This window comes from Opisthorchis viverrini (genome assembly GCF_000715545.1).
Source record: "Opisthorchis viverrini unplaced genomic scaffold opera_v5_475, whole genome shotgun sequence".
Taxonomy (NCBI): Eukaryota; Metazoa; Platyhelminthes; class Trematoda; order Opisthorchiida; family Opisthorchiidae; genus Opisthorchis; species Opisthorchis viverrini.
The window spans coordinates 266,241-288,138 of record NW_008752139.1 but is presented as its reverse complement, the minus strand read 5'-3'; the positions used below and the strand labels follow the sequence as shown (position 1 = coordinate 288,138).

General features: G+C 43.1%; 1 protein-coding gene across 1 annotated transcript in view; it reads right to left on the bottom strand.

The window, feature by feature from the left end:
* Positions 1–19,023: 19,023 nt before the first annotated feature.
* T265_11325 (hypothetical protein) overlaps positions 19,024–21,898 on the bottom strand; it is a gene marked incomplete at both ends in the record, with an annotated part of 10,051 nt that continues 7,176 nt past the window's right edge. The window contains one exon of the mRNA XM_009177950.1: positions 19,024–19,194. Within this exon, the coding sequence (XP_009176214.1) occupies positions 19,024–19,194 (171 nt within the window). The remainder of the gene's footprint in view (positions 19,195–21,898) is intronic.

Sequence of the window (21,898 nt, the reverse complement as noted above, 5' to 3'; positions counted from 1 at the left end):
GATGTTATGGAATATGTTTGCCCAACCAGACGAAGACTGCAGTTTCCGCATGGAACTCGAATGGGGACGTGGGCTACTCGCGCCTTGGATGAACAGGTCGTTATTTTCTGAAGAAATCTAACTGGAGACAGGAAGTTTCTCGCAGTACGAGTAATTTGGAGATCAGGCAGTTTTCTTCTTTCCTTTAGAGCGTCTTCACTTCAGGGGCAAACTTCTCTAATTAATGTCGACCACTAGCAGTACGACTATCCTTTATTTAACAGACCTCTTGTTTAACCGGTACACTGCAGCTCGGCTGTGGGAATGCGAATCTTAAGCACTGTGAATCCCTTTATTTCTGAGACGACATATCGACAGATCTGTAAGTGAGAACTTCGCAAGTTTTGCCTTCATATGGGGGTAGCGAAAAGCAGTTCAGCGCAATTCGCTCATACACAATGCTGCGATCGGCTGCAAAATGCCTTGCTCCCAGTTGATGTAAGGGTTAGTTAAACCCTTGGGACGCGCTGGGTTACTTAGCGATGCAGCGCTGCTTCAAGGCCAACAAATCTCAGATTTTTCTGGTAGTCTCAACCATCATGTTTCGTCATCCCATCGCGTAGACGCGGTGTTCTAGGGGAGTTAAGGTGCAGATACCTCCGTTGCAGTTACTGGATTCAAGTTTAAAAGTCTCGGGGATTCCGAAGAGCTCCTGTTAGTTGAAGTTACACATCAACGATTCACAAAGAGCTAAGTTTGTTTTTTATTACAGTAATCCTTTGTAGACTGACTATTCCAAGAAAGACGCGTCTTCTTAAGTGCCTTGAGAGATGTTCTTAGTTAACCAGGAGCTGGTGTGCCACCTTTGCCCTCCCCTCTCATATTCACTTTCAAATTCACCAACCGGACTGCACATCGTTTTTTACCTCGCTGTTACATTACACTGTCTAAAAATTTGAAAGTTTGACTGATCACTCTGGGTTTGATGAAAAACTGCCTTCGGCGACATCGAAGGGCCACGAAAGTGAACCAGCAAAAAGGTTAAAAATATGCTACAAGCAACACTGAACCACTTTGTCATGAATCACACTGACTGTCTCCCTTGTTCAAAATCAGGGCTCAGTGTGAATACAACTGAGCACTCCTATCTCCAACTTACGTGAAACATAACTGAGACTCACAAGTTGATCATTACAGTTTTACTTCCATTATAAATCATTGGCAAAGTGGTAAGAAAACCGGCCAAACGATCCATGGATTGCTACAAAATTGTTGCCAGGTATGGACAACACTTGCTTAAGTCGGACCGTCTAACCGCACCAACCATTACTCCTACCAAATGTGTGGTTCAAAAAATAGGAAGTGAGAAGTATTCGTAATTTCCAGGAAGGATGTGAGCCGTCTACACGACAAAAATCAGAGTATTCTTGAACTGATGTAGAAAACCTCTAAAAACACCACACAGAATGATAGGTTTCTGTGGGCGAAGTTAATTTAGAGAACAGGAAGGTACAGTGACACCAAATTTTCCACACCGCCTGGCTTTTGCACACGGTGCATTTCGCCGCCCCCTTTAAAACATCGGTGTCTTCAGCCAGTGGAAATTAAGCAGACTATTGCCCAAAATAGACTGTTTTCGATAAATACACTCATTTGCAAATCAATTTGGTTTTCACGAGAGACTCAACTGAATCTCTCGTCTACCTCTCGCGCCCACCTGGTGAGCCCCAAGAAGGGCGAAACCGGTCGTGGGCTGTCGAAGAGTTTTCAGCAACCTTGTGAGTAGTTTCCTCTATGAAAATATACTGCGATATCCAGAATATCGTCCCAACTGAAATATGAGTCGGTCTGTGTGCAGCACATTCAGTTGTAGAGTATCATAAACGAGAGTCTCACGTGAAAACCAAATTGATTTGCAAATGAGTGTATTTCTCAAAGACATTTAGGATATTTAGCTGAATGTTTCTGGTCAGCCTTCCTGTCCGGAGAAAGCTGTTCGTACCGGGTTGGGCAAAATGGGAAATCAGAATGTACGTGAATGAGAATTTTGTAAAAATACCCAAAGATGTAGTTATCAAATGGTCAGTCGAATCACTACTGTGAAAAATAAAAGAAACCCTACATTGACCGGTACAGCCAGATTTTATCGCGCGACCAGTGAGCATCCATTCGTGGTTGACGCATTCCGTGAGGAACTGTTAACACTATAAAGCTAAACGAAGGAACTGGTCAAGTTACGTATTTTATATCACGTAAGAAAGCCGCTTGCTCAACTTCTCTACATTTTTTTATTTGGATATTGCTCGCAAAAATCTATTGTGTCACAGATTTAGTGGCAGTGTAGCAAAAAAGGTAAGACGACACACTACACTGAAGTTTGCCGGAAACCTTTCAAACGCCCACCCACCCCTGTTTCATCCTCGAGTTTTCTTCAGCCTCAAGTCATATTTGAACATAAAATTTGGAAACAACTATCAAAATATTCGTTTATGATGAGCCTGCTGCAGTGAAAATCTTGCAATTCCATCAGTTTTTCCTCAATAGTGGGTGGCAACTGTTGAACAGACCACATTGTTGGCCATCACAAGATACTGGTTTAAGAAAGTTAATCGTTCACTTATGGGTCTCGCAAAAAGGAGAAGTAGCTAGAGCACACCATTGCATTTTGTGTCTCGATGTGTGTGGCTTGCAACTATCGGCGCCGAGACGTCTTAGTGAAATTAATCCACACGAATCTTTTATGTGAGGTTGTGTGTGATCTCTGTGGATCTTTTTTCTACACTGATGCAAGTTGCTATTATTTCAAAACACACATTTCGCCCTCAGAGTACACAAAGAAGAGCTTAATAGACGCCGTAGTCTTCCAATATACCTGTCTCTGAGGGGCAGTAGATCTCATTTCGGAAAGGTTAAATCAACCGTGAGAAGGTGGACGATACAATTAGGGGAAAATAGTTGGCAGTTTTGGAACTAAAATCAAAAGCATGAATAGAAGAACACCTAGTTCCCACTCTCAAGTAGCTGAGAAGAAACGGTCTCAGATGATATTCTAGTGAATATACGTGGAAATTTTCGCATTCTGGATGGCTCGAGTCTTCGATATTTTTCTTATTTATCTATTATATTACAATATCTAACTTCACGGCTAATATAATGTGCTACAGAAGCTACGCAGGCAAGCGTTTTTTCGACGGAATCTCCGACGGCTGATGCTCGTAAATGAAGTACATACTACGCGAAACTGTCCCCAACAATGAAACGTTAGCTATTCAGGGTTTGTTCATCTTCACACCTACCACTCCACATTTACTTGCATTGTGACTAAAATTATCATTCCTGTGAACGTTAGTATCGTCTATCGAGTAATGCTGACGAACTCTAGGGCTTCCTTCCCTTCGGATAGCTGCACACAAACGTGTGAGCTGAAAAACGCGAAGGCAGCACCATCCTCAAGTAATTCAGTCGATCCCATATAAAAATGGACTAAAAGTGAAGTTGATTACACTACGCTTTCCTCTCCTGTGCTCCATCGGGCTAGTTTGATAGAAAATGTATGCTAAGAAGGTGTATCTGCTCACTTACTTGTCGGAGAATGTAATAAGATGTCCTGCAGTTTATTCAGTGTGACAGTGCTTACAACCACTTATTCAGGTCTTCTAAAAAGTATGTTACGATAACCTTTGGGTTGTGCTTAGTCTAATTTCAATAAACCTATGATATTTATCCTCATTGACCTTGAATGGACATATGGAGAGAGTGAGTGGAAAGGCTGCAGATGTAGCTCCGGGCTTCCAGCTTGTATGTATGACATCGGTTTCCGAGGAATTTCCCATGCTCTATAATCAATCGGTATGCTAAACTTGACCTGTACACTTAGTTAGTAAAGGCCACTTTGAACGAGGTCGCTTAGACTGCACATGGCCCATTTTCCCGGGCACATTCGTCGAAAGATTTCGAATGCCATATTGTGCACAAATCGCAGGTCTTGCCGAAAATCAACCGAACCCTTTGACCAGCAAGTGAATATCAATTTTTAGAAGGCCAAGTTGACCATGCTGTCTCAACCCCGTCACATTCGGTACCATACGCAGGTGTCGAACAGACGATCTCTGAAGATAGGAACCAAACTTTAAATTACAAGGCATCCTCAATTTTTACCCGCCCCATTTAGAAGGAAACCTGTCTGGTTAGCTTAATGACGTGGACATTTTTGCGGTCAATATAACATTGTCTGATAACCAGGCTTCGGAATCTCCAGAGGATCAGAACCGTTGATTCATTAACTTGCGTGTTTGTGCAAAGTGTGCAAAGTTCTTTTCACGTTTCAGGTCACGTGAGAGCACATCACCTGAACTGTTTGGTGTGTGTGTTCGGATCATACCGCGTGCCAAGCCGTTTGACATATGTAGGCCAAATGAAATGAATTGTTTCGGTAAAGCTAGTCCGCAACTAATTTATGCAAGTTAGGGCAAAAGTACGAGACCTGAGGTGTGGCACGTGATCACCAGGACACAGTGAGATTGGTTTGGTCATTCAAAGAAGCTGAAGGGGGAGGGGATTCTCTGCACACTACTGCAGTTTCAGTGACAACATAATTTCAAGTGAATTCGGTATAACCTCGATTAGATACTCTAGCATCACTCTTTACGTTATGAAATCCAGTCCTCTGCGACGTCTAACAAGCAAAGTTGCAAAGGTCAGAAAAGTGCCAATTGACAGGTCACCATAAATATGGTTTTATTCCAATCCGAATTCAAACCTGGCTACCAATGACACAAATTTGCTCTTTTTGGTTTGAAAGAAATTGGGATTGCTCCATCGGGAACAGTACTGCCTAGTAACCACAATTCACACCGCAAAATAGACAGAAGGGGAAATTACAAACACTGTTTGAGAAACCAATGAAGAAAATTATGATTTAACTCAAGGGTAATAGGAAGAATAAAGCAAACGATTTGCTCGTTTACTCGTCTGTACCAGAACACATATAGCACCACATGAGGATGATGAGCGACTAAACTGACAGGGTGCTTATACATACAGAAATGTTGCATTAGTTCACAGGTGCAAGGCAGTATTTGGCTTAGTGATGGACATGAGACCTTCAAACTATAACCAACCTGAACAAGTGTGAAAAAATGCCTTTCGTGTAAAGAGCGAGTGGCCGCCTGGCAGAGCGTTTGTAGCAGTACCAAGGACGGCAAATTGTGGGTATTTTTCATTCAACGCACGTGGATTAATTGGTAACTATTGTTCGTTCTGGAACCTATTTGATTTCGGATCACGCGGTTGTTCGTTTCTGTTTCTCGTTACGATTTTCAAGGATTCACAAATGCGGGTGCCTCATCTGGTCATTGAGAAGCTCCCGCACCGTGTTGTGAAAGAGCCTAATAGGGCCACCCAGTAAAGTGTTTTCAGACGAGAGGTCTTCTGATGTTGACCCTTATTGGAGGACACTGTCCGCAGCCCTGAAAGATACTGGGAACTCCGCTTATGGAGTGGCTCAACAAACGAAATTGAGGCACTGGATCTCAAACAGCACCCGAAATTGCTCGAAGCTCAGACACACATTTCTCCTGGTCTAGAGTACAACAGCCATTGACGAAATATCGGATTTCAGGTGATAAATAACATCTACATGGATGGATAGCTGGGCGATGTGAGAAAAAAGGAAGTTCTTTTCAACATGCTTGCGAAACAGGCTAGCCTCAGAAGTTCGTGGATATCATGCGCTGTACATATAACCGTGGGTGTGACAGTGTATGGAGAAATCTCCAAAGCATTTTCTACGAAGAGTGGTGTCCTACGAGTATGTCTACTCTATCCAGTCTGTGTTCGCTTTTGCTTGATTTTGTCATCGATGAGATACTGAGGTGGACGCTAGAGGTAGGTATTGGGAAACAGCCGCAAAATTTCTTGTGAAACCGCAGTACCAGCATCTAGGTTCCGCATAATGGCAAGGAAAGACAATGCCAGTCACAAGAAACGCGATCGCTGAAATCATTGATAAACTGAATTCCAATCAAACTGTGTATGCCACTATGCATGATAATACGGAGAACTCCACATAGACGGTTTAGCCATCATTAGGACGGTCTTTATCGACTTCATGGGTAGTACCGTTTCCCAAGGATAACTTTAACATATGGCAACCCTTTTGCTATCTAAGAACAGTGCAAACGAGAGATTTGGCACATATTTACCTAGATCTTCTAGTAACGCCAGCTTAAGTTGAAAACTGCGTCCAGTATCGCATAAACTAGGTTGGAATTCTAAATTTCCTAATTCACACACAAACAACACACATGATCAGGTAAGTGGATTTCAGAAGTCATCTCAAGTTGGAAGAAACTGGGTGCCTGAACTGGACAAACATTACAGAACAATAAAGTTTTAATTGCCGGAAAAGCGTGTTGTTCGACTCGCCCAAAGAAAGCACTGTTGTCAGCAGACAAATTTTAACTGATGTAAAAAAAATGAAGGAGTAAGTTACTGTTTTTGTGGAATACGCAATTTTCATTTCAGCGGGGAACTGACTGAATTCCAACTCGATGGCATCAACCGCAGCAGGCATGGCGATAATTGCCACCGACCTGTTCTACCCCGAGTCACAATTACCATGTGGATTTCACTGGCAACATAGGTTTGTTTTTAGTACACATGGAGTATGTTATAAAGAGATTATGGGGTCATGCATGTGTTCGGCCATACAAAACCGGTTGTTAGTGTAGTAACCGATTCGGATTGTGGTAGGATATAACCGCCAGTTTATCAAGAGGAAATTACGGCTAGTTTTCCGACGCTGTGTATATCCAAGTTTTTGGCAGTGTCGTGAGATTTAGGTGGACTGGGCCTGCTGCTTGGTAGTTGATGTGCTGTTCGAGTAAGTAATGGGCTGCAATCAAGTGGCCGAGGTCGACGAACAAAATAACAGCCATATATTTGATTTGTGTTTTACATTCTGTTAAGTTCATGCCCTACATACTGTCATCGTTCTTCCAAATTTATCAGGATTTCTCTAACTAACTTCTCCCCGGCATACTTCATCGCAAATTTGTGTGAAGTCGTACCACTACTCATATTATGTAGTATTTAAATCTACTCAGTCAAGTTGAGCATGGTAAATTGCAAACGGATAAATAGAGAGGCTGGTGGAACGTTTGTAGGTATTCTGATGATTGCTCCACCTCTATTTATTGAACCACTCCTTGATTAAAAATACATGCGAGAGCTAGCGTGAACTTTGCATTCAACAACGAGCTGAAATCTGCATGTTGATTGGTTTCCCATTCTGATGGTCCTATCAAGATAATGCAAACCGGCCCCACCTCTTTCATTTCACTGAAGGAAATGTGACTGCTGATGGATGGCAACCAAACTTTCCGACACGTTGTCCGCGCGTAAGGTAAAAATTGGGGTTAACAGTGTGTTGGAATATTCATTTGGAGTTGATTAAGTGGCTTTTGTCTGTTCACTGAGCTTGAGAATTGACTTGCAGACGTTTTATCACTAATCGAGGGGATGAAAGTGAAGAAAAAGAGAACAACCACCCACCTAAAGGCATACTGATGTTGTCCCGTGGACTGCTAAAGAAAAGTCTACAGGCCACTTAGAAAGCTGGAGGAACAAATCAGTAGACATTCGAACAACTAGCAAACTTCGGGGTGTTCTCCTAATCATTTTAGTGTTCAAAAGTACATTCTTCCAGTTTTTGAGTGCAAATCTGCAACCCTGCGTACAAAATATGGTTGTGCGAAATCGGTAGACGACACATATTGAGCTTTACCTTATGTTCATCTGTGGAGCTGATATGAATCGTACGCAACTTGCCGAGTGTCAGGAAACCCCAAAAATGGACCTGCGAGGCAGTATCAGAACACTCTAATTTGTATTGTGCATAAATCTTCGTCCCAACTGAATTAGAAAATATGCTGATAATGTATGAACGTTGGCTCTCGATTCTCTCAAAAAGAATCAATGAGCAGAGGTAGTACTCATTAGTGACGCTAATGCACGAATCTTTGGCTCCAACCAATTATTCGAAGAGGGGACAACATGGGTGAAGATCTTGAATTCTTTTCTGCTGACTGACCCCTCTTTGGCGATCATTCGTCCCACTACAAGCTAATAAAACCACCCATGTTTTTTACTCCAACACTATTCCCAGTAGATCTGTTACCGAGTGACCTGACCTTATCAGACGTTGAATCCAGACGAATGTTACTAAAAGAGCACAGCTTTACTCAGCTGGAGCAAAAAAAAGTCAAAAAGGAGGACAAAAGAAATTGAGGAACCTCCTTGTGGTCCATTTCTCCATAGAATAAGTTTTAAGGGTTAGTTTCAACCAATTCTTTTAAGAATCTTTGAAGATTCCTTTAGTCTTCTGTTAATAGACGTGGAGGCTGCATCTTCGCTGAAGTTTGTCCATCCCTATTTCACAGATTTTACCGTTTTCCTGGCCATAGATGTTTCCACCACAGTAATCCACATTTAATGTTGTGACATACTGTTTGGTATGAACATTCCATCCAGGCAGAGGTGGTCCAATTATCTAACTATGTGTTTTAGCGAATTAGGATATTCTTATTCCTTCAGTATTGAATGTGCTGGTCTTGTATTTTAAGTGCAAGACAGTCTATTGTGCACGGCACGTTCAAGAAGCGCACGAATAATTCCGAACTATCGCAAGGTGAAATGCATTGGTCTCAGAGCGTTTCATACCTAATGTTCCCGAAGTCTAACTTCATCCGCTGTTATCTGAAGTCCGCGACGCAACTACTCCACACCCGGTGATCGGAAAATCTCCCGTATCGATGGATCGAATACAAAGCTTCACAGACGCAGCACCTATTGCGATGAATTTAGTTCCACTTGTTATGTTGTGGGCCACAGAAATGTGCATATCGACTATAGAGAAACGGTTATTAGGACCGGTTCGTGACTCCTCAGAGGTTAGAGTACTACTAAGTCTGGCTCCCACGAGTACACAGTGGGGTGGATAGTTGTAGAAAACAAAACAACACGTCGCTCAGGTCGTCGAATGCTGACTGTCACCAGAGCTGGCTAAGTGAACTTTCAGTTCTTCAATTCATCTGAATGTGGCTTTGTAAAACATACTGACACAGCAAGTAGGTTTGGTATTTTTGACTTGGAGACGAGTGGCTGGATCGTACAAAACAGGAACGTAGAATTATCGAACGCACTCGTGAAAGTACACAAGCGGGGTTTACAGTGGTCTCGAAATGTACTGGTTTGAAAATTCTTCTGACAAGAAGAGGATAACCCTGTAACACTTTGATGTTCATTTGTCGCCTTTTAGTATTTTGCACCTGCTGATTTACGGAAGGTGCTATCACTCAGTGAAACTAGTTATTCTGCTGGGAGTGGAATTCTAATGGATGACTTTGTCACGGATTACATGTAATCTTCTACCAGGTTTTCAAGTGCTGGAAATAACACGACCCTCTGTAAAACCTTGAGAATACAGATATGGTACAGGCTGTAAATTTACCCGGTAATCTTCCTCAGTCTTTTGCTGCCCTGAAGGAAAAATCTTGAGTTTCAAGATGAGTTCGATAGCACTGTTTCAAGATTTCCGCTTCTTTCTCTCGTTTTCTAAGGGGTCCAAATCCAAGTCTTTTCCCATATTCCATTTACTCTTGGTACAGCCGGCGTTATAGTCCAAGATTTATGTCACAAAAGCTCGTTAATAATTAACTAGCCATCCTAGCTGTTAAAGAAGTATTAGCTTCCAGGCTAGATTTATGTATTCTCATGAAATATATTCATCTCAACGGGAACATCATCACATGCATATAAAGATACGATATAAAGATATATATATGCTGACTCCACTAGCATCAGGCTTACTGTAGTATGAGAAAATGCCTCGTGATTTCGAATATCGCAATCGGGAGGTAAGAAAGCAGTGTTCAGAAGGAGGAATTCTAGCCTGATGTTGTTCTTTGCGATAAGGGAAAATCTAAAGGCAACATTGTGTTTGTGGTTTTGAATCTGACACCAGGATTTACCTAGGATAACTACATCTGGGAAATATCACAAGTTAGCAGTATAGCAGCTTGTCTCCCAATACATCCGTCAATACGGACTGCTGAATCGTTCTTGGAACATGCCTTTTCTGAATCCACCCATAGATATCCAGGTCGCGGCCCTTCTTGTGAAATGGAATAAGTGGACCGAAAACAAAATCGTGACCTCTGCAGAGGAATGAAGATTGCTTCACTAGATACGGGAAGTCTTGGAGATTTTGGCACAGAATACGTGTTACCGTATTTCCTCAGGTTGGACCTACATTCGAAAGGGCAACCTGCGGGGCGTGGTAGTAGATACTTTGAGGGGTAGATTCGAGCTTACATTTCGGATATGCCTATGTACACGTTGCTGTGAACTTTTACGACAATTTCATTCAAAGTTACATGCCAAGGGCCGTTCATATTTCTGTAGATTTTGGCCAGTTGGCTAGCTTCATTGGAGCTGTAAAATAGACTGCTTTCAGGGTCTGTTAGCGATACCCCAAAACAATTTTGGAATTTTAAGCTAAGCCGACGGGCAAACGGTCTTCGCCCAGTTTTCTATTTTGTTGAGCCTGATCACGTCAGAGGGTCACGAGGAATCTGCCCGAGCTAGTGATGTGTCCGTTCTCGGCACTTCTGCTAACTGAGATCAGGAAGATTGGTTTTGACAACATATATGAGGTAAAACGAACTGGTTCAGGTGATACACTTGTGTAGGCGACTGGGTTTGGCTCCAGGTTTCCTTTATTAGTTTAAGTATTTTGACCAAAGCATACACCTAACCAGTTTGTACTCTTCAGGTACTATTAAGAGAACCATCTCCGAACGTAACGGGACTACATAACTGCCAATGGAATGACTGTTTTTCATTGATTGGTTTGTTTTTCATTGGTTGTTCTTCACTCGCCCTTGACAGCTGAGTTGTATTCTTATTATCAGTTTGACCGCTTGTACGCGACAGTGATCAATAGAGCAGCTAAATTGCACGTTCGTTGACTTTTTCTGGTTTGGTCGAGTGCAACAGGCGATCAGGCGGCTATCCAGGCCGGGGTTCACAACAGGTACCTTCCGAATCAATTGAGTTCGTCTGGATAGCTTGCTGCGGTTTAAAGCTATGCTGAATCTGGTTACACTAACTAGATTTGAGAAGCTCGTACATATTTCATCCAAGTTATGGTGCTGAAATCCTCTGTAACACAATAAGAAATTTGCGACATTTAACTAATTGACAAACTAGATGTTGGTATACACTGTGTCCCATATATAAACAGCATCCCTTATCCGATGTCATTTATGCCTATTTCAAGGAATAGAGGCTCGTCTTTTTAGCGTCACATCACGTAGATTTAGGTCGGAACAAGATGCTGGTAAAGCTTCGGATAAGCTGGTAGATAGCACATGAATACTTGATTCTCAGTTGTCAATGATGATAAATGTGCACCTGTTGATTGAGGCTGCTGGGTAAACGGGGCTCAGACACTCAATTTCAGTTTCAGAAGATTGCCTGACGAATCAGAAAATGTCTCGATGGAGCCTGAGCGACTGTAATTCCTGACCTTGCCTGAGGATCACCGAACTACCTTAAGCAGCCCCAGTTGATATCGCTTACTTCTATCAGCTCAGTCTTGAGGTCTTTTTTCGGTTTCAATTCCCATTTTTAGCTAGCATGTAGTTCCCTGCATTCAGTAGTAGGCTTCATTTTTAGCACCTTCATTATCGTAAACCGCCATCCATGTCGAAAATGGCCTTCTCGATGGCTATCTATTGCAAAGATCTTATGAGCGCTACTAAAATTTAGACGACGGGAGAGAGCGAACTCCTCTTACCTCCGTTTCTCCGTCTTGTCACGGCATAGTGAGGTCTTCGGGAGCTTGTAGTGCAGGAAAGCGGAAAATTCCATGATATCTCCGTGTTTCGAATTTAAAGCGATACTGAGCCCGCGAATATTCATTGTGTGCTCACAGAAAGAATAGTTCAGTGCTGTAGTGTCTGCTGAGCCTGACGACCATTCACTGATTATTCCATATTAATCCACCCGTCTCTAAATTACGTGTCCAACCAATAACTCAATTCTTGGGATCAGTAGGACAGTGCACTACATCACAAAGAGAATATCTAATCATCATCATCATCATCATCATCATCATCATCATCATCATCATCATCATCATCATCAGCAAGACATTGGTGTTCAACACCGATGCTTCACTGCCGTACAAGAGAATATCTAGACATCTGGTGAAACTAAGGCAAGACAAACTCATTCAGCATTGTTCTGTATATCTGGGAATTCATGTCCTCTCGAAAAAGTACGACCACACCACAGAATTTTAGAGCGAACCGCCCACACGTACCGCTTTGAACCTCTCGACGCGGAGTCTCACACATTGGTCGTTAATTGCATATAGNTCATTCCTGCTGTTGATGATCTGTGGCAGTTAAGCCGGTGTATTGTTGTCAGTGGTGATGGGTTTAATTGGAACGATGAGCAGAATGGCAAACGACAGAGAATAATTCCTGTATGAAATTTACTCACACAAACATACCTGAAGAATCTGAGCCCTGACCTTCCTATTCAGTAAGCTAGCGTCTCTGACATTCCAGGCACTCTTACCAGTGACCTGATAGAAATATTCCTGTTATCTGCACAAAGGCGTCAGATGCTCTCGGGATGACAGTTCTTACTTTTACTTCACTCAAGCGATCAAAGGCCATCTTGCTAGATGTGATCACATCGAAATGGAAGACTGTGTGACTTGGTTAGACAGTTCGAAAGAACATATGATAGTGGATAACGAATGACATCACCTCTTTTCAGTAGAGTGTTTGGGGAGGCAAACCGACGAGCTGTATAGAGAACACTGAAGCTGAGATATTTTGAGTGGGTCATATGTGTCACAAATTGCGTTTCAAACCACCATCATGCAAGCAAATGAAATCAAAAGATCGGCCGGATGAAAGGGCAAGTGACCCAACCTTGGCTTTGGACGGTGCTAACAGCCGGGCAGTTCAAAAGCGTACTGCGTGCATCGGCAGCATCAGTCAGCTTGTCTGGTTGCTTGTCCCTGCACGCTTGTCTGCCTTGTGTTTGCTGGGGTTTACTGTGGCCGACCCCTTTGTCGGACAACCATATGGTTTATGAGCTCCTCATTCTCATTGAACCACGTGATACCCTTCTAAGCCGTCCAATGCGGGCGAACGTCGAAATGCTTGTTCCACTTGCATATTGCCTCACAGGCTCATAGGATATTCGTCATTAGATGACCTCAGGTGCTGTTGCGCACACAGTGTCATGAATTCATAATCGTGTGCTTAATCGGATAATCCCGTCGAATAAATTCGGGTTGTGATTTTCGGAAATTTCGGGCCCCATTTGATATGACCGTCCCAAGGGTGAACGTTCTACATCATCATCATCATCACTGTCAGCTGTAATAACCGCGTACTCGTCGTACAGTGGTTGTAGCTGCCGCAGTTTCACTCACCGATGTTTTTTTTTGGGGGGGGGGGATAGGTACAGTGGGCTGTCAAGTGGGGGGATTGGAAAAGGAGCTATGCATTGAAGGCAATAGCTTGGATGCACGAGCGCCATTGAGGGCGCGAAACCATAGCATGTGCCATGGTCCGTCAACTGGGTTTATGCTAATTTACTGGCCTGTACAAAGCCAGCCTTTGTGTATCACTCAAGTGAAAAAACCGCAGCTGTTTGCCTTGCTGATCACGTTTTATGCATGATAATCAACACAGGTTCCACTCTGCCTTGACAAGGTCCTGTTCCGTGCCAGTGTTTTATTTGTTGCAGCAAGTCTCATGACAAGTCAAGGAAGAAGATAAAATGTGTTGACTGATTTGGACAAACGAATGATGGTTTAGACTCGCTTTCTAAGCCTTTTAGACTTGGCAACTGTAAACACTCTGGTGAGTACAGTAAAAGAGGATCCGCAAAGCGAGTTCATTCTGGAGCCTGCATCTACCAGGAGCTAGGTCCAAGGTTAAATACTTTTGGCTTGTGGTTCACTGATTTTTTTCGCCCACTAATAATGACCCGACTTACGGTGAATTTTGTCATCGTCACCAGGGTCGATTCGTTACATGCAAGTATTTGAGACGCAAGTGGTGCTTCCATTATTGTCTCAGCCCCATCCTACGAAGCATACTTATGAGAGTATTCAGATTACTCCTCATACAAGCGGTACCACATAATGGAAATCGACGAGTGAAGAGTCACATAGAAATCCACATCATCATGAGAATGTATTTTTATCACAGGTTGTGATACTCCCAAGATCAGGTCCTAAATGCCACATTCTACAAAACAGATCTCGCCGTCCTCTTTGAAAACAAGAGTTCTGGTAGCTTTTGGTTGTGTAGTGGTCTACAGGCGGTGCACCTGCAACCCATATTGACCCCCAAAGATTACTCACTCACCGCGTATCTACTCTGATAGTGTTCATGTGGGTGATACCTGGAAATCTGACGGTAAAGAAATTTGCTATGATGTGTAATACGGACCCCAACGAGCCAACTGGCTAGCATTGAGAAAAAGTTCACCAAGGAGATTCTTAGTACGACATATACCAACCGAGTGGTGAAATCTGACTGTAAAGTTTTGTTTGATATCAGTATCCAACCAGAATGAGCAGTTTGTGGACAGGCGGATTGCACCCCATGACTTGCTTCTTCCGGATTTCGTAACTTCCTGATAGATGGTTTGATTTTTTGCCTATCTTAAGGGGTTAAGGAGGCTTTCCAGCGAAATACCTGGACCGCTTTTGGAAGCAGGAAGAGGTGTCTCTTTGACTGGAAGCTCCAGGAATATCTGACAAGAACCGCCTGTTGTGAACGTCTCAAGGAACTACGTATACTTCGGAGCGACAGAAAGGTTTTTGAAGTAAAAACTTGAACTTTTGACTGTGACTAGACGGCTGTCAAGGTTCCAATAATCGTATTAGTGCTCATGACAGCCGGGTTGGCTTTTTACTGGCCGTGGTCCATTGAATTGTGAAAGCAGTTCCAATTTACCCACTCAGCAATTCGGCTTTATCTCAGTGAAAGTATGCAATAGTTCCGTGGACACGGAAAGAGTACTTTCTCAGGAAGGGTTACAATCAAAATCGATTGCGTTCTTAGCTTGCCATACAGGCTGAGGAACCTTGCATAGTACGGCTTTTGCCTCATAGAATAGTAGAAGCACTCACCGATGTTTTTTTTTTTGGGGGGGGGGATAGGGACAGTGGGCTGTCAAGTGGGGGGATTGGAAAAGGAGCTATGCATTGAAGGCAATAGCTTGGATGCACGAGCGCCATTGAGGGCGCGAAACCATAGCATGTGCCATGGTCCGTCAACTGGGTTTATGCTAATTTACTGGCCTGTACAAAGCCAGCCTTTGTGTATCACTCAAGTGAAAAAACCGCAGCTGTTTGCCTTGCTGATCACGTTTTATGCATGATAATCAACACAGGTTCCACTCTGCCTTGACAAGGTCCTGTTCCGTGCCAGTGTTTTATTTGTTGCAGCAAGTCTCATGACAAGTCAAGGAAGAAGATAAAATGTGTTGACTGATTTGGACAAACGAATGATGGTTTAGACTCGCTTTCTAAGCCTTTTAGACTTGGCAACTGTAAACACTTTGGTGAGTACAGTAAAAGAGGATCCGCAAAGCGAGTTCATTCTGGAGCCTGCATCTACCAGGAGCTAGGTCCAAGGTTAAATACTTTTGGCTTGTGGTTCACTGATTTTTTTCGCCCACTAATAATGACCCGACTTACGGTGAATTTTGTCATCGTCACCAGGGTCGATTCGTTACATGCAAGTATTTGAGACGCAAGTGGTGCTTCCATTATTGTCTCAGCCCCATCCTACGAAGCATACTTATGAGAGTATTCAGATTACTCCTCATACAAGCGGTACCACATAATGGAAATCGACGAGTGAAGAGTCACATAGAAATCCACATCATCATGAGAATGGATTTTTATCACAGGTTGTGATACTCCCAAGATCAGGTCCTAAATGCCACATTCTACAAAACAGATCTCGCCGTCCTCTTTGAAAACAAGAGTTCTGGTAGCTTTTGGTTGTGTAGTGGTCTACAGGCGGTGCACCTGCAACCCATATTGACCCCCAAAGATTACTCACTCACCGCGTATCTACTCTGATAGTGTTCATGTGGGTGATACCTGGAAATCTGACGGTAAAGAAATTTGCTATGATGTGTAATACGGACCCCAACGAGCCAACTGGCTAGCATTGAGAAAAAGTTCACCAAGGAGATTCTTAGTACGACATATACCAACCGAGTGGTGAAATCTGACTGTAAAGTTTTGTTTGATATCAGTATCCAACCAGAATGAGCAGTTTGTGGACAGGCGGATTGCACCCCATGACTTGCTTCTTCCGGATTTCGTAACTTCCTGATAGATGGTTTGATTTTTTGCCTATCTTAAGGGGTTAAGGAGGCTTTCCAGCGAAATACCTGGACCGCTTTTGGAAGCAGGAAGAGGTGTCTCTTTGACTGGAAGCTCCAGGAATATCTGACAAGAACCGCCTGTTGTGAACGTCTCAAGGAACTACGTATACTTCGGAGCGACAGAAAGGTTTTTGAAGTAAAAACTTGAACTTTTGACTGTGACTAGACGGCTGTCAAGGTTCCAATAATCGTATTAGTGCTCATGACAGCCGGGTTGGCTTTTTACTGGCCGTGGTCCATTGAATTGTGAAAGCAGTTCCAATTTACCCACTCAGCAATTCGGCTTTATCTCAGTGAAAGTATGCAATAGTTCCGTGGACACGGAAAGAGTACTTTCTCAGGAAGGGTTACAATCAAAATCGATTGCGTTCTTAGCTTGCCATACAGGCTGAGGAACCTTGCATAGTACGGCTTTTGCCTCATAGAATAGTAGAAGGAAGTGTATTCTAACCCAAAAGTTAGGATACTAATTAGGTGATTAATTTTTAACTGATTGACATTATATGCACCAGTTAGCGAAATGGAAACCAAAGATATGATGCATGAAAGCAAAGAATTCATCGAAAGATACGCTGTGTACGACTAAAATATGAAGCTATTTATAGCTCTTTTACACACACATAATAACACTCGCTTTCAAAGCTGTAGGAAGAGCGCCTGTAGCCGTTTGCAGTCGTCCTTGATTGGTACGCGTCTCTGCCAAACAACCGGCCCATGTACTGCTTCCAGGGGATTGGGTACTCACCGAATATACTGTACCTGGTATTTCACGCGATAGGACCCGAATGAGTTGTACGGATTTAAAGCTGATTGAGGACCAGAACTCAGCTGAACCCAAAACTCATTTGGACAATTCACTTATGTGGACTACCACATATGTTGTGCATTCAAGAGCACAAGTTGAATGGTGCAGTAACAGTTTTGAGCCGCAGATTACTAAAGGTGGGGTTTATCTGCACCTACGGTTACATCTGACAGGTTCACTAGATTAAATGAAGAGCAGTCTGCACCTAAGCGGTCATTTCCTTCATTGGACCGTTGCAAAATATCATTGGCAGAATCCTAAATCCTCTCTTTGGCAAGTGCGTTGTTTTTTTCTTATAACTCCTCTGATTTATTGCGGCGGATCACATAACTGATCGCATTGACCAGAACACAATTTACGTTAACCATTTTCGAATCGATAACTTACAGGTAAGTTCCGTTCATCGTCCACAAATGTGTGCATCTGCTGTTCGCTCAAACGCCGATCGAAAGTATTTCTCTTACGAACGCCTATTTTTGTCCCAGGTCACAAACATTCCTTTTGTACAGCGAAAATTAGCTCTATTTGTCTGAAATGCTCATGTCAAAGCCAACAGTATCGATCGACTCTCTCTCTAAGCGTGTAATTGTTACTCGCTTACGGCAGTTTTGATCAGTTCACTCAGTTTGATGTGTGCTTGTGTGACATGTGGTAAATCATGACTTATGGCTTTGCTTGTTCGTAATCGATGAGCGGTGGTGGATTGGGTAGGCTTCAAAAGATCATGGAACACCCAGTTGAAACGGCATCTTTGTGCTCGGTTACTTTGACGGCCCTGAGACCCGTAAGCCATCCTTTCGGAATAATTACGTTCTATCCTTCCGGTACTGATGGGATTCTCAAAACACTCACAGACAGCTAGGGGTCTCTATAAGTTCAGTTAATGATTTGTTCAGTTAGGATGGTCGACTAAATTGTCCATCAAGAAACCTTAAAACTAACCCATAAAATACACTCATCCACTCCGGCTGTGCTGGAAAGTCACAGACCTTGGCAAGTCCATATTCTGATACTCCCTTATGAATTCTAAGGTGTAATTCTACAGTGGCATCTTGTTTGTTGAGTGGTACAATAGCGTAGTGTGACAGATGAGATCAATGCGCGAATCTGCGAGGCTCGGGTCGCGTCTCCTAATTTGAAACACCTACGACGTCAAAGCGGTATATTCCCGAATCTCAAGGGACAGGTATATTAGGCTATAGTGCGGGCTGTTTTGTTGTATCGCTGTGAGACTTGGTCTGTTCGAGCAGCGGAACTGAGACGTCTTCAGGTGTTCGACAGTCGTTGTCTCAGAACCATAGCTCGCGTGGGTTGGTGTCGGCGAATCCGTAACGAGGCAGTTAGAAAGCGTGTTTTCGGTTGTGTAACGGGTACTTCCATTGAAGAGTGTGTCCAGCACCAGAAGCTGCGTTGGTTGGGACAGGTGTTACGTATGCCGAACCATCGTTTGCCAAAGAGAGTGCTGTTTTCCATGCCCAATTCGGAGTGGCGTAAACAGAGAGGCGGCCAACCCTTGACTTGACAGAGGAGTATGAAGGAGATCACGAAGCGCTTGGGTGCTGCCGGTGCTACTCGCCTTCCAGGATGGGGACCGCGTGATCCTCACTGTGCCTGGTTGGAGACACTAAAAGACATGGCTGCCAACCGATGTCAGTGGCGTTCCTGTTGTCAGTTTCTACCCAGCTTGCCTGAGTGAATGTCTGAAGGTGTAGACATCTCGGAATGACTGTAGTCAGCTAGCATGAAATCCCTTCCCCATCCACCTTCACTCTTTTCTCTACAACAAGGCTTTCAAACAAATCATGGTTGTGTGACAGTGAAGCATCGGTGTTGAACAATGATGCCATGCTGTCGATGATGATGATCACATTGGCAGTCGGACAGCTTGAATCACAACGTTTGGTATCCTAACTACGTTATTCTGCAGGTGACCTAGAGAACAAGCCACGTGAGGATGCAAACACAAATATGAGTGCAATCCGACGCGAAAGTCGAGTTAATGTTAAAAGTTGTGAATCACTCAGACATTGTTTTACCGGAGTATCAATAGCCATTTTGTCGGTCTTCCTTCCGAGTATATTGCACTAGCGCTATTGTGAATCGAACTGTTCGCTTTTAGCTTCAGGACCCTTTTCTCACCGCAGCCTAGTTTTGCGTGGTTGACCGAAGTCAATGAATTATCCTGCCTTATTTCTATTTCGCTCTTGGCACAAACTTTTTTATTTGCTAGGGGGAATAGAAAATGCAAGTTGCTGTCAGAGTAAAAAGTTTGTAGGATTGACTGTTAAGCAAACTTAACGGCTCTCATATCAAGTAATCGCGCAACTTAACTCAAGTGTTCTTCGTCCTTGATCTTCACCTTAAAGCCCTGGTGACTAAGCAAAAGCGTAAATTATCTAACCGGAATGTTCTAGAACCAGAATGACTGATGAATATGATATAAGAGCAATAAATTGAAGAAATTTCGCTCGACAACCCTTTGTCCCAGGTATATGTCCGCAAACAACAACTGCTCAGTTTCTGAGCATATAATCAATTATTAAATGAACTGTACTTTTCCCTCCTTTCCTAACCAAAAAATCGACAAGCAACTCGTGAGTCTTTAGGAGCAGTCACTTACTAGCCAAAATGCCCAATGAAAGATTGTCTGTTGTTGTTTATTAGGCTTGTGTTGAGTTAAGCTTGCAAAAGGTGCTGAATTAATCCCACGTTTGTAGCTTACACCAAAGTGATGCCCTTGCGTACTGATTCCATTGCTGTTCGAAGGTGTAGGCATCTTGTTCTCGAGTCAATAAAATTCGCTGTTCATATGGATTTCATTTTGCGTCGTGGGGTGCAGGAATGGCCTCTCTTGGTGTGGATTGGCCAGCATGACAGCTGCCTGTGACTGGTTTTAAGAGCGAGTCGATTATCTGCACGTCGAATTACCTTGGAACACAGGGGCTACCTACTAGCTGGGACATTACACAATTATTCGGATGTGAAAGCTTTGGGTATTTGCAGAGCCATCAAACTGGCAAAATCCAGCGGCTGTGACTAGATCACCCTGTTCATATATTTTGGAAAGACCGGTAGGGAGTCAACCGTCGCTTGCATACAGTTAGAAAAAACCCATTTTCAATACTTTGACTTCCATGGTTTGTCTTGTGCGTGCAAGAATTGCCATGAAAATTCGACGGTGTTAACGAATGAATTGAGTCTCATCTGCGAATGAGTTGAATCCGATTCAATGGAAACGAAAACTCTCAATATATGTTCACCAAGGCTTGGAATCAAAAGCCCATGGACAGTATCGTAGTGACCGTTTTTATCAAGGTTCGAAGCAGACCACATTACAAAGATGGTGTCATTTACTCAACTCACAGTGATGGTCTCCAAACCTATGCAAGATAGAAATGTTTCGGTATTTAACCTTATCTGTTCATGCCGGCCAGATTGAAAACCAAGAGAGGCCTGTCTGCGTTCTTGTTACCGAAGCGGCGTCACAGGCTGAACTATGTAAACAGCCGACCCTAGATGCAATAAAACAGCTGCGGTTAATCTGACCAAAGTCGGTATTTACACAAGGTGGTACGCATCTGATGCACTTGTACGCATAGACGCCCTGGTCAGTCGTAGAAACTGATTTGATAATTTTCGACCACTTTCGAAGCAAAATACCATAGAATGTTTTGTACCACTTTTTCATCCAAGACCTCTTCGTGAAAACTGTTCCATCCAGGCAAGGCTAATTTGTACGACCGTAATATGAGCCTTTGAGTGTCTTGGCGTGCATTGACTGAATGATTCATCATAGGTCTGATTATCTGTACTCCAGAGTTCACTAAAACAGATTTGATTGTTTTAAAAAAATACACTCATTTTCAGATCAAGTTGGTTCTCACAAGAGACTCAACTGAATATCTCGTTTACGGTATTCTACAACTGAATGTGCTGTACGCTGGCCGCCTCATGTTTCAGTTGGTACGATATTCGTGAGTTGTCGTAGTTTTCAGCAAGCTTGTGAGTAGTTACATTTATAAAAGGACTTGAGTGTTGGTTATGGTGTAAGTGTTGCGGTTAAAAGAATACAACGGTAATCATATTTGGAAGTGTCAACTAACTGTCCTGTCGCTGAGTGCTTCATACATCGCTTGTTGAACATTGATTATCGTCTTGTTTATAGATCTGTAGTTCGCTACCCAACTTGTCCAGTGCGGCGTCTGCGAATTTTTATCACTTACATCACAAGTATCCATTCTAATCCTTCTTTTTAGATGTTGGTCTGCGTTAGGTCAATCAGCGCCAGGGGAACAGTGTATCGAATCTTCCATACTTCCCAATACTCTGTAGCCAGCAGCCTTATCATCATCGATGTCTTCATCAGGAGCATCAGTAGCCTCAGTGTCGCCGTTATAATCGACTTCATTACCATAGAGATTCAGTATTCTCTAGGCCGAATGAGCCCCGGAAATTTTTGGAAACCACTTGTCCCAATGCATTTCAGAACTTTGGGGTTTTTTAAAGCCGGCATTAGCACATTTAGATCTACAAGGACGTGTTCGTTCTTACTTTTTACTTCGGCCCACGTCCATTCCTGCCTCAAGCCTTAGTCTCATTCTAAGACGGCGT